Source organism: Paramacrobiotus metropolitanus, unplaced genomic scaffold (assembly GCF_019649055.1).
Source record: "Paramacrobiotus metropolitanus isolate TYO unplaced genomic scaffold, Prichtersi_v1.0 Parri_scaffold0000015, whole genome shotgun sequence".
Lineage (NCBI taxonomy): Eukaryota > Metazoa > Tardigrada > Eutardigrada > Parachela > Macrobiotidae > Paramacrobiotus > Paramacrobiotus metropolitanus.
Genome location: NW_026570235.1, coordinates 393,675 through 411,332, shown reverse-complemented (window position 1 = coordinate 411,332; position 17,658 = coordinate 393,675). Strand labels below are relative to the sequence as shown.

The 17,658-nt window shown below is 40.7% G+C and overlaps 4 protein-coding genes across 12 annotated transcripts; 1 reads left to right on the top strand and 3 right to left on the bottom strand.

Moving 5' to 3' along the window:
• Window positions 1-22: 22 nt before the first annotated feature.
• LOC129585094 (H(+)/Cl(-) exchange transporter 5-like) lies at window positions 23-4,429 on the bottom strand. The gene is given in 16 exon segments (XM_055477619.1): window positions 23-411; window positions 482-524; window positions 590-684; window positions 753-874; window positions 937-1,199; window positions 1,265-1,501; window positions 1,572-1,657; window positions 1,721-1,862; window positions 1,945-2,159; window positions 2,223-2,405; window positions 2,478-2,558; window positions 2,623-2,648; window positions 2,651-2,990; window positions 3,240-3,388; window positions 3,454-3,651; window positions 3,737-4,429. Coding segments are annotated over 16 exon segments (2,445 nt in total). The 5' UTR covers window positions 3,954-4,429; the 3' UTR covers window positions 23-363.
• Window positions 4,430-4,920: 491 nt separating this feature from the next.
• On the bottom strand, window positions 4,921-10,786 carry LOC129585095 (deoxynucleoside triphosphate triphosphohydrolase SAMHD1-like). 9 transcript variants are annotated; one of them, XM_055477622.1, is made up of 14 exons: window positions 10,347-10,786; window positions 10,246-10,273; window positions 10,010-10,094; window positions 7,929-8,098; window positions 7,812-7,845; window positions 7,585-7,711; window positions 7,278-7,393; window positions 7,036-7,103; window positions 6,729-6,911; window positions 6,436-6,612; window positions 5,950-6,300; window positions 5,654-5,854; window positions 5,391-5,525; window positions 4,921-5,311 (listed from the first exon to the last, which is right to left on the bottom strand). In XM_055477622.1, the coding sequence occupies exons 3-14, from the start codon at window positions 10,044-10,046 to the stop codon at window positions 5,180-5,182; spliced, it is 1,731 nt and encodes a 576-aa protein (XP_055333597.1). In that variant the 5' UTR covers window positions 10,047-10,094; window positions 10,246-10,273; window positions 10,347-10,786; the 3' UTR covers window positions 4,921-5,179. The 9 variants fall into 9 exon arrangements, with proteins under 9 accessions (XP_055333597.1, XP_055333600.1, XP_055333596.1 ...); XM_055477625.1 differs by lacking the exon at window positions 10,246-10,273 and having other exon boundaries at window positions 10,297-10,786; XM_055477621.1 differs by lacking the exon at window positions 10,246-10,273.
• A 203-nt stretch (window positions 10,787-10,989) lies between these two features.
• Window positions 10,990-13,205, top strand: LOC129584892 (snurportin-1-like). Its single transcript, XM_055477298.1, has 5 exons — window positions 10,990-11,344; window positions 11,624-11,951; window positions 12,121-12,312; window positions 12,440-12,517; window positions 12,580-13,205. Exons 1-5 carry the CDS (start codon window positions 11,202-11,204, stop codon window positions 12,910-12,912), a joined length of 1,074 nt encoding a protein of 357 aa, XP_055333273.1. The 5' UTR covers window positions 10,990-11,201; the 3' UTR covers window positions 12,913-13,205.
• Window positions 13,206-13,240: 35 nt separating this feature from the next.
• Window positions 13,241-15,119, bottom strand: LOC129584893 (frataxin, mitochondrial-like). The gene is made up of 4 exons (XM_055477299.1): window positions 14,656-15,119; window positions 14,429-14,552; window positions 14,272-14,366; window positions 13,241-13,725 (listed from the first exon to the last, which is right to left on the bottom strand). Exons 1-4 carry the CDS (start codon window positions 14,907-14,909, stop codon window positions 13,572-13,574), a joined length of 627 nt encoding a protein of 208 aa, XP_055333274.1. The 5' UTR covers window positions 14,910-15,119; the 3' UTR covers window positions 13,241-13,571.
• Window positions 15,120-17,658: the final 2,539 nt, after the last annotated feature.

Here is a 17,658-nt window from a genome sequence, read left to right as displayed (position 1 = left end):
TGTATTGAATCCCCAATTTCGCACACAAAAATATTTATTTTTACGACCAGAATTGTATTTGAAAAAACAAAGGCTGCTGCCTATTTTCCATCGTGCTAACACAATCATAATTCAAAAAAACCTGCTGCTAGTCGGCTAGCAATCGCAGGGTCGATGTTCCAATCGATTAAATGTCCGACAACAATTAAAAATTACACAAAATTACTGTACGTTTCTCAGTAACAGACGTAAAAAAGTCACTGTACAAATAAGTCTGTAGAGTTCACACTATCCTTCCAGACATTTCAGTCGCTGAGCGGGAATGAAAGAAAAAACACAGGGAACAGAGGTCAATTTTCATTAAGTCGGCCTGACAGTGAGCCCTTAGCTGAACAGCACCGTATCAGGATCCAAGTGATCCATTTCTTTGATCTAGAAAACAAAATGGAAGCCACGTAATAAATAAAATTCAAAAAATTTCATTATACAAAAGCAATCTTACATGCTTGAGAACATCTTTCTTCGTAATAATTCCCAGCAAGCGCCTAAATAGCAAAACACTGAACCACAGCAACAATACCCATCGAATGTTACTGCCCAATTTACTTACCCCTTGTGCGTCACCAAGGTCTGGCGCAATCCCATTTTCCTGAACAGATCTATTACAGTCTCCATGGGGGTTTGATCAATAATTGTTATGGGAGCCTATAAAGCCGAAAACTCTTCAGCCTAAAGCTTGGAGTATTTTTTTTAGTATAAAGCCACTCGCGTACATAGTCCACGATATTTGTCAAAACCAGCGGCTTTGGACCGATGTAATCACTGGCAATCGTATGTTCTACGAAATACACTTTGGAGCTGGAAACGATGCCAGTGTTTGAATGGCGAACATTTTCTGCAACACAGATAAGTTTTCATCTCAAGTGAAAAAAGCGCAATCTAAAGAGAAGCATCTACCTAGAGCGATCTGCAGCTCTTTTCGTAACACGAAGCCAACCAAATACTGGTTTTCCCGCGAAACCACAATGGGAAACCCATTGGGACCGCTTTGCACTACATGCTCCAGTTCTTCGACTGTCATGGAATCCTGTGGCAGCGCCCATAGTGGATCCTTTTCAGTTGGTCGTGGTCGCATCACGTCTGCCGCCACTGTCGTGTGATGGAATTCCACTTTATTATCCAAAAACGGATATCCATTCATGTTAATAAGCACCTCATAACTAAGAACAAATCGTCATTAAGCTGTCATACAGATAATAAATAATCTTTTAGTGATAAACCGTACATTCCCTCTTTCATAAGGATATCGCCGACCCATTTAGACGTCATAACAGCCGCCATTAAAGGGACAATGTACTGCAATCCGCCAGTCACCTCCACCATAATAACCACCATGGATATGGTGATACGTGTTACACCACCCATCATAGCCGCCGCTCCAATCACGGCATATAATCCCGGGGTAACGCAGCGCGTAGAGGTGCCACACGACGCGACGAATAATGCCGATTCGGCATAAGTCCTAAGTGACAAGCGGCGATTAATCCACTGGATAGATACCATGGATAAAAGAAGGCCCAACAGAATCTTACATGCTCAGCTGCTCCATACCCACTCCCAGCATCCGTCCTACAATGGCACCGACAACCATGTTCGGGATGAAAATTCCGGCCGGGATCTGTTGGAACCATACCAGCTCACATTTTGTTCGTGCTGAGCAGAAGATTTTACATGAACATACCTTCATTCCGATTGACATGATGCTCAAAACAAATTTCACAACGAAAGCCAAAAACAGCTTCCACATCGCGTTCGTCACTCCGGAATTCGGAGCCGCCTTTTCAAAGTCAGCCGTGACTGACACGTAAGTGCGATTGTAGTCACTTTAAAAGATATCATAATCGTTTTCTTCTTCACCAAAGCACGCGGATTACGCAAGCATATTGATCAACAACAGCGACATACCAAAGTTCAGAGACGTCTGCCGGGCCACAGTCATGGAAGAGTCGCGCGATGAGAGCACTGTTATCTTCTCTCGTGTAAGGATTAGGAAAGCTCAGTACGGCCGTCAAAAAACCCATGGCTACGACTTCCAAAATGGGATACTGTCCCAAGCGAGTAGTTTTGCGCATTTTGGAGCACCATGCGCTTGCTTTGATAAACAAAACCCCAAAAATTCCCTACACAGAGGTTTATTATAGAAGCACTTGCAGCACATATTAACATGCCAAATTCATACTTACCCCAAAAACTCCCAGAAAAATAAAGGGAATCAGCTCAAAGAAAAACCATGGATTACGAACTTCCACATAAAACATTGTCAAATGGTCATTGCCGAAGGGATTAATGCTTCTCACAACGAATGCAGCAACAAGAGCACAGAAGAAAGAGCGGTATAAAGTCTTCAGGGGGAAATAATAGCTAATCTAAAACACCGCAGGGGTCCAAGTGTCCGTTAATAATTAAAATTTCGTACCGTTAATAAGTAAATTGCGTACCTCTTCCAAACTAAACAAAACACCGGCAATGGGCGCACCAAAAGCTACAGAAATGCCCGCAGCAGCAGCGGCGGAATGGATCTAATAAAATGCAAAATGTAAATACGAAAAGTCAAAAGATTCAACACCGCAACCTGTAACCAACCTCTCGCTTTTTTGCTTCATTTTTCCGTACTTGGGAAATAAATATGCCAAAATATTTCCACAACACGCAGCAATATGGATCATCGGGCCCTCCTTGCCCACATTCACTCCGGACGAAACGATAAAAATAAGGGAAATAATTTTAATAATCAGCGTCCATTTGCCAAGATATCCACGAATAATAAATCCACTGAGTATTGTCTTAATCTCCGGAATCCCAGATCCGCTAGCATAAGGGGCGTACACGCGCACCAGCGTGGCGGCTAACCAAGCGAAAATCACAGCCCACAAAATATACATGAAGTACTGGATAACATAGGCTCCAGCATCTTCCGGAATATGGCCCAGCAAGTTAGACCAGGTTCTCCACTAGAAAAATTATCGTCATAAAATTTAAAAAGGTACTTAAAACAAAATCCAGGTGGCACGTATTATTTGCCTTGACCTAATTTCAACTTACATGACTATTGTACGATCAGGATTACGGACACTTCATATTTTAAAAGTTATCATAACCAATATATGTTCTGTAGTGTATGTCGAATTTACAAAAAAATTAACTGGACAAAGTATTCACTAAAAAAATTACGAATAACCATACTGATAGAACGATTTTACCTCTGTGCAGTTAAAATCACCATCAAAGCTTAATTCGTTGGACTGCCAACAACACTGTTCCCTGTTATACCAAAATCCCACAGAGCATATTCCACTCCGTAAATCAATTAGCCACGCCGTCCCTATATCCAGCATGGATGTGCACAAACCTAATCGAGAATAAACATTTCCCGTCACACTTCCGTGAAATAAACCGTGCTGAAATAGGACGCACCACAAAACAATCCCACAAGAAAGACACACAGCCATGCTGATCCAGCATCCATTCCACTACGCAGGTAGTCCAGAATGGACTTCTTCTTGACTTTATTGAACTGCCGATGACGCTGACGGTCCATGGCATTATCACGCAGCCAGTCGATGGTGTGGAAATCATCATACTTTGCAAACACAGTCGGGCCGCTTCTCGCCCCTGTCATGTTCACAATTTTCTCGAAATGCAATTTTTAAATAACGCCATAATTTATAAAAAGAAATGTTTTTTAGATTTAACTCACCGGATGTGACTGCCATGTTTGGCAGCGTCGTGTAGGAATAGTTATCGATAGACGGAACGGGCATATCGTGATCCCTTCGATCGGTGTGCTCCGTATCGATGGTCATCTCCACGTCGAAAGGATTGAAATTCACGGCGCCCTGGGCATCGACCCGACGCGAATCCAGTTCCCCCAGATCCATTGACACCCAGTTGGTGTGCGAACGGTCGGCGTCCATGGTGGCAATGGTATCAGCAGCCACCGAAGCCAATGATCACGAGATCATTCAACAATCGGAATTTCTGATCCAGACTCTGTTAAACGACGCCAGAAACAGCTTTCGCAATAGCGAAAAACACATCCACTAAAATGACACGGATCAGCATCCGCGTAAACCTCGTCTGTCCTTTGTAAACCCCGTGATGCGATAAGATACTGGACCGAAATTCGTGCAGATCAAAAGTTTAACCATGCGATCCTTTAAATGGGAGGCATTTAAAATACCGCCATTTTAATGCTAACTTTGTAAGTTTCAAAGAAAAGTAGGTTAAAAAGACGCTATCATGACGTAGTAACGCATAATCAAACCATATAAATCAAAATACGGAAAGAAAATACAAAACTGGCCTAATAATCCTTAACACGAAACAGACTAGAAGCATGTACACGAAACTAAGGCCTTGTCCCGAATTCGAAGCGAATCTCGCTATGGTACGGTTGCTCAACCGCACGAGGTGGCTATATGTGGCCAAGCCATCTCGCGAAAACAGTTGCTGTATCGAACCGAGATTCGCTTCGAATTCGGGACGAGCCCTAACAATAAATCTAGTTCCTGCAGGCAGAAATTTAGAGGATACAACAAGGCTAAACAAGCCATCTGCTCGAAAACAGCTTGTCATGCCCCTCGTGGGATCGTTCTACATTCAGGCAAAACTCGGAGTCGCTTCCTGGGGCGGCCAACAAATAATTATAAAACGCAGGGTGCATACGCTGATACGGTTTAACGTACTTATGCATTGTACAAAAATTTGTTGAAATCCTTCACAAAAGTGACTCGTAAATTTAATATTTTTTCATCTAATTTATTGTTTGCTCTTTTAGTAGAAGTAGTCTCTTACATTATTCGTATGGAGCTGATTTCATTGATTTAAGGCTTACGAATAAGCGCTAAAACGTTATGTACAGTAATTCGTGTTTAAATATCCTAATGTTTTCAGTGTATTAGTAACGAAGAACAAGCACACAACAGTATAGAAAAAAAATACCGAAGCCGCGATATTAATAAAACAAGAAAATCTGGTAAAAAGTGCAAAAAGGGTCACATGGAAAAGCTATTACGAAACTTAAGAATTAACAGGGTCCAAGTACGATGAGTATCGATGTCGACTCCAGAAGAATTTTTAAAAGAGTAACAGGTTAACCTCAAGGATCTCAGATCTTTAACCGCACAATTACAGGACAGGTCTATTGCGCCAGTGGCAAACCCTTGCCATAGAAGTCCAGCTTGCGTTTCGCGTTTTCTTTCATTTTCACTTCCTGCGGAGTAAGCTTGGTCGTCTTGCTGTATTTAATCTCGGACAACTTCACCGTGGAATTCTACACCAAAGACATTTTTTAAATGTTATCAATGCTAAACTGAAAACTAAGTAGGTATATTTAGTTCAAAAAGTCTAACCTTAAGGCTGAAATGGCTAAATTTCGCCCATGCTTCAACAACCGCAGCAGCTCCTCTCTGTTCGATCTTGTCTTCAGATCGGTAAAGGAACAGGATTTCCGTTTCAGAAAAAGTTGTTGGCAAAAGTTTGGATACCTGTGTGGACCCAAGCCTTTAATCAGTGCCAAGTAACAACAGTACAACCAGCTGATTTAATTCCAACACGATTTGCATTCAAGTTTAGCCGGTAACTGATAGTGTTAATGTCCGCAGCACACTCATACCTCGTTGCTGCTGATTGTTTTAGGATAATTCAGCTTCTTCTTTTCGAAAAACAACACATGATCCAGCGGATTTTCATCTTTTTTCCCGTAATCGAATTCGTTCTTTAAAATGATCACATTCTTCCTGAACCTTTCCGCAGAGATGAAATTTGCATCTGGCATTTTTACTAACATAGCGGTTAGTTCTTCCAAGATTGTGTCCTGCACGATATTACGCAGTCAATAATGCTTTGCATTTATTACCATAGAATAAGGAAAGCTGCAAGAAGCCAAAACCCGCTTCAAGAAAAACTTACAATGGTCTGATCTATCGATTCCCTGGGTTCGGTACGACCAATACAGCAGTACAATTTTCTTTCATCGATTCGCTTCCACAGGGCCTTAGCTTCCTCCATTTCCAAGCTATCGTCGTTCTTTATCCAGGTGCGGATGCTTCCGTCGTCCAGTCGTGCATATGCAGCCATATCCTTGAACGCTTCCGACAGCTTGTAGAAAGTTCCATTCAAGCCCTTTAATCGTAAATGCCCATCGGCTGCCTTCATGACGTCAACGATCATCTCGTCCAGAATCAGGGACACGCGATGCCGGTATACCTTCTTGTGCATTCGGTATCGCGCATTGAACATGTCGTAGAAGTTGCCCACTTCCTGAAAAAAATCAATGTCAACATGGGAATGGCCTTCCATAATACCTTTTGCCGAAACAGTCGCACCTATACAGTGTGTGTCAAACGGGTGAAATTCATATCACTGCAGCTAATCTTAAACCTAAGCACTTCATACCTTGTCGCGAAACATGATACAACGACGCCGGTCGTTACCAGTGCCAGTAAATGCAACCCGGGAATGTGTAATGAAGCGCTGATGGTCGAATGAACCTCCCTCGTCAACCTGGTAGCCGTCTCTGGCTAAGTAATCCCACTTATCCACATCGATTCCATTTATCTTGTTCGACACGATCTTCAACAGCAAAAAAAAACTATAATATATATAAAAAGACTAAAATAAGACGAAAAAATTTGACTGTTCCAAGACAAAAGCTCAAGCTTGAATAAGTACTGTGAGTGGGAACTAACCTCGTATAGGAAATGGCGTTTCTTTGGGCGGGCGGTCACTTCTTGGCATCCGTTGAGAGGCCCAAATATAAGTTCCTTGATAAAACGGATATCTTCATCTCCCAATCCGAAAGCCTTAATTGTCGGCAGTAGATCTTTTTTCGTTATGAGGTAATCGATCATGTCCAATGACGCTTGTTCATGCTGATAAACGAAAACAAAATAATCACATTCCTCACGCGTTCCGGACAGAAATAATCAACAGGCTGATAATTTAACTAATAATTGTTTTAAGTAAACATTACGGCAATTTAGAACTATCGCTCACCGTCCATTGTGCAGTTGGATTAGCTGCTCTCATGAACTTTTCAAAGGTGTGGCTGAACGGACCATGACCTGCGAAACGTGAAGGAATTAAAATGCGATCGGAAAATGACAGTGTGAGCCTTAAGGTATAATTCTGCGAGGTAAGTAGTTAAAAAGCTCTCGGGTGTTGTGGTTCCAGGCACGACAGTCGGCAACAATCTACAGTTAAAAGCGAACAGCTAAAAGAAGACTACATTCACGTACCAATGTCATGCAAGAGGCCTGCTAGCATAACACAAAGAATTTCACTTCGCGATATCTCCAGTTCCGGATGCTTTCGATCCAAAGCTTGAACAAACTGGCCAGCCAAATGGGACACACTACAAACAAAAACGCATAAGAACAAATATCCATACAAAATTTTGGTCGCGGTTGTGGACCTTCTCCTTAAAATGCAGTAAGCAAAAAAATATGAATTAGCTCGCGTTTACTGGCGTCAGGTATAATGCAGCTGCGCTACTAGCATTTATACAGAAAAAATTCGGAAAATATTCTTTATCAGTTTACGTACCCGATAGAATGTTCAAAGCGCTTATGATTGGCTGTTGGAAACAAGAGAGATGTCATCCCAAGGGCCTTTATTTCGCGAAGGCGTTGGAACTCTTCGGTGTCAATAAATTTGATCAACAGCGGATGCACTGGAAACAGCTTGTTGTATTAAGGTCATCAGGAGTGTGCGGAAACCGATTCGCACCGTAATTACAGTAAGCACGGCAACAAAAGGTAAGCAACACTTACGGGAAATACTTCCATGGATAACATCATTCAGAACCTGTGTCAAATCGATTCGTGTAAACGGCGTTTTCTATTACTTATATAACTTAGGCGAATTTTGACATAGAATTTAAGCACCACCTTGCCATATATTTCACATTCGTCATCTATGGATAAAAACGGCACTTCTCCTTTGCCGACCATATCCAGATAGTCCGATAATTCACTTGGAAGATCGATAGGCATTTCTGGTGAAAGGTCGTCAAGATCGTCAGAATCGGTCTTCAGTAATTTGTCCAAATTGTTCGAATCTAGCAGGAAAAAAGGTGGATTATCAAGCAGAACCCGGCATGCCACTACGCATTTCGGTTTATCCCACTGCCAAAACACGCATTGCGAAAGATACAGTAATACGAAAATAGCTTTACCTTGCGATAACTGCCCACGGAAGCATAAAATTTTAAATACAGATTACAGATAAAAACATCAGTAAGTAACAACACCCAGCAATAACAATGCAATTCAGGTTTAAAAGCAAAATTGCAAGACGTACACTAGGCATCACTTCTCTACGGGTAGATAACGACGAGGCTAATCATTAATTTGGTTTGCGAATCAGACTGGCAAGATAGAAATGAGTAACGAACAACCTCCTCCAAAGTTTAGCTACATTTACAGTTAGCTACATCCTAATGCTGCTGTGATCCGAGGGATCACACCGGCTTGACCACCCGCAGTGGTACAACAACTGGACAACATATAAATCAGGCGCGGCAGCAATAAAACGGTGCCAGACTGCCGAGATCTATTACACAAAGCAAAAGCCGCTAGCACGTTCTTAATCGTGAACCGCGCATGCCTTTAATAAATAAATTAGACTGTCCCCGCGAAATTTGGCAAATCGTTTCCACTAGCGCCATGTATGTACGAGTATCACATTAATTTTCCGCACTTTACGAAATCTGTATTTCCCATCAAACCATAGCGGCGGGCAAGCAAATACCTCCACCACCTTGCCACCGCTGTTTGTTCACTGTATGGTCAGACCTTTTCGCGATCCTCTGCTCTTTTCTCCAAATCCCCTCTACCCGCGGGATTCTTTTAAAACTCTTTCGATGGAAAGATTGTAGTAATAAATCCCGGAAAACGAATTCAAATGCAAGAAATGACCTTTCGGCGCTGTATTTCAGTCAACGATGCCCTGACGGTAACATGTAAAAGCTGCATCGTGTTATCGGCATATTTTCATGATTTTAAAACTTAATAATGACAGGATTCAAATATTTATGCAAAATCGTAATTACATACTGTAATAACAGTAAGCAGCATTCCGCATGTTATGCATATTACGCACGTGCATGAATGATCACTCATTATCTTTATGACTGAATGAATGAATAGCGGATCTTTTGCAATCTTCGACAAAACATTTTCGCCTCAGCGTATCTAGAAAAAATTTCCACAGGTCGTACTCGTAACTCAAGGGGAATCGTGGTGTGTACGGGGAAGACCCGAGCGCAGCAGCTGAGTTATTTCAGCTCATTCTAATTTGGCTTGCTATTAAGTAATTTTTTATTCGGGTTTTGTAGGTACTCGTACCATAACCTAGCAACATTTAATGCCCGTTTCAGTAACGTATTATTGCAGAATTAACTTTCCTTTAATACCTGGCCTAATGGTAAGCAACTAAATATGCGAAACCAGCATTCATTTTTGTGTTTTTGCGAAAACCGCAATTATTAATAATTATTAAGAATTAAATAATTACAGATAATCGACCGAAGCGAAGGTCGATTATCTATATTTAAACTTCACGATTATAGTAAAAATAACAAGACCAATTTGCAAATTAACAATTACTAACTAACAGGTCATACTAATTTATTAGTAAGGCCGAAAATGTCGCGCTAGCTACGCCACGCGCAGAAGATAAAGCATTTAGGTGCACAATTGCGCGAAACTCACAAAAACTACTCGAATTAATATTAATTAGAACGCAAGTTGCCGCTCATCCAAGTTCATCATCGACCAACCATCGCCAACCATCTGTCCATGCTTGGTCGCCATTGCTTTAATCGCATTGCTTGCTTCTCATAAGTCAGCATGAGAAGTCAGTCGCTTAGTGCTTGTACACGGTGCGTTAGAAAAGTGGAAATCTCAAGCGCTCTCTATTAACTAACATGTAAGAAACAACAATCCAAATTTAAACGACAGCAGCGTACCTGTTTTCCACAGTTCAGCAGCAGTGCCAGATTCCATTTTCAAGAGCTTTGGTTCTTGATAAGTCCACAGTCCACTGCCCAGTTACTAACATATAACAAGAAGCAACCCGTGATACCAACACGCAGCAAAATGAGCAAATTGCACTTAATATCATTTTCATATTCTCACTTTATTTTGTATATCATTTTCATATCATATCATTTTCATTTTCTCACTTTATTTTGTATTGACTTACAATTCCAGTCAGCAGTTTAAATGAATCACTGTATAAGAGTACATAGCTCACAAGTCAGTATCAAGGGTTATTATAAGGCCATCAGTTTGTCCAAATCTTACTCGTAGCACTTATGTGCAGTAGTTCCCGACTTCCAGTCACTGCTTGAATTAAGCAATCATAACCAGACTGATAATCTCATAACAGATGATTGATTTTAAAATGAGAGCTTATGGAAGAAGAGAAGCTCCAAATTTCCACTCAAAAAGTCCCAAATACGAATAAATAAGTCACCAGTAAGCAAACAGTTTCCAAGCTTTTTTTATCATAGAACATTGGTGTCCCAACTCCCAGTTCCACGCTTCCAGTCGTTCCACAAGCAGTCCAAACTGCAGAGTACAAACCCAGGAGATCTGCTATCGCTGCAAGCTTGCAGACTTAAGTAACAGCAGGCTCAAACCATAAAAAGATAATATGGTTCTGAACTTCTGCACCTTTATAACTTCTACTTTAGCTCTTCAAGAAAACTGATATTCATAATGAGAAACTGGAAAGAACTGGAAGATTTGTTTGTTTTATAATGTGGTAGACTGTAGAGTCTTTTATTGCTAGACAGGCGGGAGAGCAGAAAAAGCAGACAACTGCCCCCGTGTGCCGTCATATTTGGAGAAAAAAGTTTTTCGGACGACCGCACGCACCCGTAGTCACGTAAAGAAGTATTAAAGTTGAAAAGTTTCTTATAGTTTTACTTTTCTTCGTCAAAATTTGGTGACTAGCTAGTCTAGCACTTTTTCCTCGTTGGTTCTCTCAAAATCAGTTTTTCTTTGCTCTGTCCAGTTGATATTCCCAGGAACTAGGTTCTGCGTGACTTACAGCAGACACATAAGACTACTGTCAGACTAAACCGGAAACTTACGCTTTTTAGTTTTCAGTGCCCTGAATCAGTGGAGCGCAGTTGCTGTGAGGATTTTAAAAAAATGGAATTCGAACTCCTGAACGCAGAATTACAAAAAATCGGACACTCTTCAAACCGTTTCTCCGATTATTACACTCAGTCGCGTCGATCCGCAGAAACACAGGAAGATAGACGAAGAGCTGTGCTCCGAGATCTCCGTTTACAGTAAGTGAAACTCTGTAAGTACTCGTTATATTAGCGAAAGTTGAATGAAGCTGTAGAATTGAAAAAAAACGCCTCTAAATATGGAAACATGGGATGCATCCTTGAAATCGAAATCCTGATTGTCAGTCCAGGCGTGGAGATTGTGGAGTGTGTATTTACTGTATTAGCATATTATTTTAAAGACTAATTTATAATTAATTTAAAGTCACATAGGTAGTGGTAATGAACTGCGCTTAGCCGAATCGCAGATTACGGTAAATTTTGCGTTACTAATTTTAGGAAACGTGACGCTCTCCTGGTAAGCAGATACAAAAACATTTTCGCGGATGTAATTTCTGATAACGAGGGCGCTGCAGATCATAGAGATTATGCTACAAAAACAGAAGAGGAAACAAACGAGATTCAGGCAGAACATGGTCAGAGTTCCAGTGCAGGGCACGAAGCTGAGGATTACTCGCCCAACAAATGTCCGAAACGTCGAACGGAAGATAAGGCTCCTCGTTTAATGCTGTCGGAGTGGCTGATCGAAGTGCCGGCGGATTTTGAAGATAGCTGGCTTATGACTATATGTCCGGAAGGAAAGCGCTGTGCAGTCGTGGCAAACAAGGTAGAAAATTATCGTAGTAATGATGCTGCCATTTTACTTTTTCCGTTTGTCTTTTCCTTAGTGCTGCGTTGTGTCGATCTGTATTAGTTAAGCATGATTTCTGTCCTCAGTCCTCTTTTCTCCATCCACATGGATGTCTGAAAAATTTGTTTTTGTCTGTTTGTTTAAGGGTCGTACTGTAATTTATTCCCGACCTGGAAAATTCCTTATGGACGGAACATCCGATTTGCCAGGTGGTAGCCCCCGAAACCCCAATAAGCAGTGTTACAGCGTTCTCGACTGCATTTTAAATAGTAAAGATGGACAGTTATACGTGCTGGATGTGCTTTTTTGGAATGGATCCTCATTAGTGGATCAGTCGGTAAATATTTATATTTTGTTGTGCTTGCAATTGTTTTATGAAACGGCTCCTGCTGACCGATTGCATTTACGCATCTTAAAAGTCTAAGTATTTGTGATTTCGGTTTATCTCAGAGTTCTGCTTCTAGGCTGAATTTCGATTGTTTTGGTTGAAAAGCCGTCTCGGCGAACTGGACCACACCACACTCATATCAGAAAACGAAGAAGTAAGACAGGACCTTACTTCAGCATCATGCAGCTAGCTTATAAAATTGCATTCTAATTGTAGTTGCCTTTTTCTTGCCTTGAATATGTGCCATGTGACAAAACAAACATGGAAGCTCATTTGCAAAGGAGCCCGAGCAGCTTTACAGTGGATGGAATGATGTTTTGTCATAAGGATGGCTGCTATTTTCCTGGGACAACTCCGTTGGTGTGTTGGTTGAAGCCGTTTATGATTCCGGAGATACTTGGTATCCCTGTTCCTGACGTCATGATGCAGGGCATGCCAGAAGGGTATAGGAATTTGTCGGAGCATCTGCTAGCATTGAATGAGAAAAATATTAGAGCGAAAGACATTCAACGATCGAAACGACGAAGTTCAAAGCCAGGCAAACGTTGATGTTCACAGGACGTCATATGTTGAGTTTAATTCAGCGATTTTGTCTTTCGTGCCCTGTATAATTAATTGCGGATTAAATTTTCAATTTATTCTATGAGATTCCTATCCGCCTACGTTTATTGTTGAATTCGACTTGTTATACTATTTAAGCCAGATCTTCCTTCAAATCAGATGACCCTTGGAATTTTTTGTACCGTAGAATGGTCCTTATTGTGTTTGTACAGTCAGTGCGCTGTGTGATGAGAATTTTCTTTTTCGTAGATTGGTAATGTGATATAAATTCGTGATAGCAATTGTAAACAGCCGAAAAACTGACGCGTGATGCAGTGAAAGTACCTTCCTTTTTGTGACTTCTGTCAGTTGCATACGGGTAAAGGGAAGTGCGTATTTGTCATCTCACCAGGCAGTTAGCACTTAGCTCTCGTTCGCACTTGCAAAAGTCATCAGTATTCCATATGAATGGAACGCTCGAGCCCAAATAACACAATTCCTTAAGGTAGATAGCTAATTTACCATTCGCCTATAAATATTCATAACCATAAAATTTTAGAAGCGAATCACACCAGGAAAGAAGAAACGTCAAAAGGGTGCACACTTGCACAGTTCACCAGACTGCACAACAGTTTTTTTGCTGTAATAAATATAGAACACCAGCACTGTTAGGACGAGCTCGCGCCGCCTGGCCTGCATCGCGAAAAATCAATGGGTGCTCCAATTGCACTGGAAATTTCAGATGAGAGAAGGTCATAAAGGGACATCCCATCGTGAAGATAAATCCAGGTTCCTCGAGCATAGTCATAGCGCTTTGGGCCACTACAAAATGCAAACGAGGATAGCGCGCTATTAACCACGAAATGACAATTTGAATAATATGGTATGGACAGAAATAATCAGCATTTCGTTGCTTTTACAGCTTTCTCCCTTAGTGTTTACTTATTACAGCGTGACCAGAAATCCTTGCGCTGCCGATCATCGGCAGCGGTATTGCCTTTGTTATAAGGTAACTACTACGCGTTTCTCGAAGCACTACAGTACTTGTACGCTATTAAAGTACAATACTGTACTGCATGAGTGTGTTGTACACACTGTATCCCACTACAAGCAGTGTTTCAAACACTGAAACATACCGTAATTCAAAATTTCAAACACTACATTTCTTAAGATGAGAAACATTTTAGAGAGCAGTTAATTTATGAATTATTTTATTTCGATTAATACGTACATTGTGCTTACTACTAAACAGGATATATCTATATTAAGTACCTTAAGCATTTTCTTAATATGAACACATATTATAGCCTACAGATAACATACCGGATTAATTATAACATATTTTTTTGCTTTTTTTATTTCCTTCACCTCAAGGGAGACGATAACCAAATCTGTCGATTAGGGCTCTGTTTATTTATAACGTAAGTCTCGCCTGGCTGAATCTTGACTGTCAGGACACCATTCTGCAAATCGAGAACATCCTGATTACCACATCAAAACAAAAAAAATAAAATCGTTAAAATACCGCTAGTGTCACATCGTATTCCGGATGGCACTGCTGCGTATCGCCTATTTCTTCAAAGAGTGCAGTAAGTTCATCCAAGCTATGGTCCGCGATTTCGTTGTACATTTTTTCGGTCATCTCAGTTCTGTTCGCAGAAATGTGTTTTGGAAGCTGGGTTCAATGCACGACACTCAGAGTATTGTAAGTATTGTTAAAAGAAAAAATGTGAACCATTAACTATAACTTACGAGCCCGATCCAGGTGTTTTAGGAGCTCCAGTGAAGCTCGAGAACAGCGAACCGGAGGATTTTCCGCTTCTCGAAAAACAGTTTACCAGAGATCCATGGCTACAAAATCGAGCGACGGCGTGGGCAGAGAAAATGTACCATCCAGTATTTCCAGGCACGAAGGTCTTCCAGTAGTGAATAAACAATTCGTTGTGGGAGTGGTATAGGTAGTACCGTCTCTGGATTATAATTAGCTTTCGCAAACTAGTGAGCATCGTACAACAATAGCGAATCTAACAACGAAATATCAAATCACTGCCACGGCGGACTTTATCTCGACACGCTACGACTTAAAGCGATTAGCAATAGAAATCCACAAAACTTCCATGCAGCTGGATGCAAGTACTGGATACGAAAGATAAAAAGACAAAAAAATTCGAAGTATTATCAAAAACCGAAAAAGGTTCGCAGGTAAAATACAGGACGGCTACAGGCTACAGCTGATCGCGAGATACTCGTAGAACCAACCACAACGAGGGGCAGTTCCTTACTGTGCAGTAAAGTAATTGAATTAAGCGAAAAATCAATACTCGTACTTAATTAATAAAACTGCACCGCAAAATTAGTACACACTTCCTATGAAGGATGAAGCCAGAAAATACGATCACAATAATGATTTTGTGTAAAAGTTAGTTTTGCGTTATTTTGAGCAAGCATTGAAACCCTGAACCGTACACCTTTCTGCAGGCCAAGCTTACTGAGTTCCAGATCCTGGCGAGAAAGTGACGAAGTACAGTCTGTAGTTATTTTTTTCTATGTGAGTCGGAATGTGACCATTGAATTCTGCAACTGACTGCTAATACAAAATTATCGTGGTTTCTTGTATTAAACTTCGAAATTTAATCTTCTGTATGCGTTTCGATTAAACTTTGCCGGCAGATATATCTCAAAGGTAAAGGACGTGTTTTTGCTCCTTCCAGCTTTTGCCGGTAAGAGCGCGGAAAATTAACAAGTAAGGCGAACGTACGAAATCCGCTTTGACCTTTGTATCCTGGGCATAAAAAGAACATAGGTAATTACTTTATCGTAACTATAGCTGAGAAAACAGCGGTTCGACGATGATTAAGTATCGTTTACATACGAAGCGTAAAAGAAAATCAGATTAGACATCAGTATCAAATTTTAATTGGTTTATTTATGTAAGTTATAAGACATTTCTTATGTGATGACGTTCAACTTGCTTAAATAATGGCGGTATACGGTACTTCGGAAATTAATGAATTACGATATAATATATTTAGCCATTTAGGGATTGCACGGGTTGGGCTGCTTGCGGGATCGTACATGCTGGAATTATATAACGCGATAGCAGGCTAAAAAATGCAGAAAACAGGATGCATGGATTATGGAATATGCATAAACCAGTTGAATCTCAGCTATGAATTAATGAAAAACAAAATAAATTAGTGAATGTTGCGGAATCAACTAGTCACACACAGCAACGATGTGTATTTGATATTGTTTTTTAATAATACTGTTTTCGCCCTTGTTGGGGATTACTGTAAACACAGCACCGAAATACAATTAAGTATTGTGTGCACCGTATAACAACCTGGACGTAACGCTCACACCATAATGCTCACACTATAATGCAGATGTCAATAAAAACGCAGTTTTTCTTTTCGTGGTTGGTTCTTATGTCATCGTTTTACTTATTTATTCTTTCTTCGCTGCCATGAGTCACAACTTGAGAAAATATAGCCAATCTCAGCTAAGTTGCAATTAAACATTTTATATAAGCCTACACAGATAATTGCATATCGTCCAAGAAATCTCGTGTGTTGGGTGGACTACAAACATACAATAATCAGTATTGTTATTAACTATTATTTTACTGCACACTTACCGTCATTACGCTTGCTCGATAAAACTGGAACTGCGAATTGCAGGCACCACATCCCCCAAATGGGTTTTACAACGAGTTTACAGCTCCTAAAGTTACAACGGATCACTTCATATTTCTATTGAAAATGATATTTTCCCAAATGTTTCAATGTTTCAATATTATGTTTCAAGTCTGACGTTCGTGCAACAATAAAAAGGCTACATTGTTCCCTGTTAATTTATGGATTCTTCATCTAGATCATCTGAACGCTAAGCGTTAATGTTAAATCTTTTGTGAAACATTCTGTATAAAGTTACTTGTAATCAATTAATGGGTGTTTAGCAGGATAGTCATCATTGGTGCTTCGGCGGCAGCACTGGACAGGGATGATAGGACTTTTCACGTTACAACAGTGGCATTAAAAGATATTTTAATACTTCTATTTAGAAAATTTATGTGTAACTATTTTTGTTGCGCCGCTATTTCCGCTGCAAATTTCGCAAAAGTTATGACCCTAGTAACCGCTTTGCAGTGCAGTTATGCGTTCAGCTGGAGCGGCTGACACAACCATCGGTATGGTCATATGGTATACATGAATGGTTGTTATCCTGGTGTAATTTTTCCGCTATTGATGGCCTGGAATAGTTACGTGTATATGGGGGTTTAAAGAGTCGGCAAAATACGCCCGTACCGATCATGCAGGAAACAGGAACACATTAGCGTTATGCCCTAAACCGAGGAATGCAACAGCAAAATTGGACGTGCTGTATGGGCTAAGGATGTGTTTAGAGTTAGATGAAAGCACGTTGAACGCGGATGTCCTGTTCGGCACAGTACTTGATTCCCACTGAGACCGGCCTCTATCAGAACTTATTTAAGGCACAATTCTCCAGCCCTTTTCCACTTCCGTCTTACGTATGTGTGTACATATATCGGCAATGCGCACGTGCACTATACAGCGGGATTACTGGCACGACGTAATAGATATTGCTGACTGGTAATTACATGGCCTGCACGATTGGGCCAGACTAACATTTGCTAACAGTAAGTGAACAACTGTTGAGTGTCTGTGTACTTGTACAATATGTATTAATGTATACAGTATGTATGTAAACGGGAAACTGATTACCATTGTCGAC

Coding starts and splice junctions, on each gene's coding strand:
- LOC129585095 (XM_055477620.1), bottom strand. CDS start 9,147: ATGCACGTGCGTAATATGCATAACATGCGGAATGCTGCTTACTGTTAT. Junction 6,912..7,035: donor ATCCAACTGCACAATGGACG/GTGAGCGATAGT, acceptor TTCGTTTATCAG/CATGAACAAGCGTCATTGGA. Junction 5,312..5,390: donor TTAGCCATTTCAGCCTTAAG/GTTAGACTTTTT, acceptor TCTTTGGTGTAG/AATTCCACGGTGAAGTTGTC.
- LOC129584892 (XM_055477298.1), top strand. CDS start 11,202: ATGGAATTCGAACTCCTGAACGCAGAATTACAAAAAATCGGACACTCT. Junction 11,345..11,623: donor CTCCGAGATCTCCGTTTACA/GTAAGTGAAACT, acceptor TACTAATTTTAG/GAAACGTGACGCTCTCCTGG. Junction 12,518..12,579: donor TCATATCAGAAAACGAAGAA/GTAAGACAGGAC, acceptor TTCTAATTGTAG/TTGCCTTTTTCTTGCCTTGA.
- LOC129584893 (XM_055477299.1), bottom strand. CDS start 14,909: ATGCTCACTAGTTTGCGAAAGCTAATTATAATCCAGAGACGGTACTAC. Junction 14,553..14,655: donor AAAACACCTGGATCGGGCTC/GTAAGTTATAGT, acceptor TTCTGCGAACAG/AACTGAGATGACCGAAAAAA. Junction 14,367..14,428: donor AATACGATGTGACACTAGCG/GTATTTTAACGA, acceptor CTCGATTTGCAG/AATGGTGTCCTGACAGTCAA.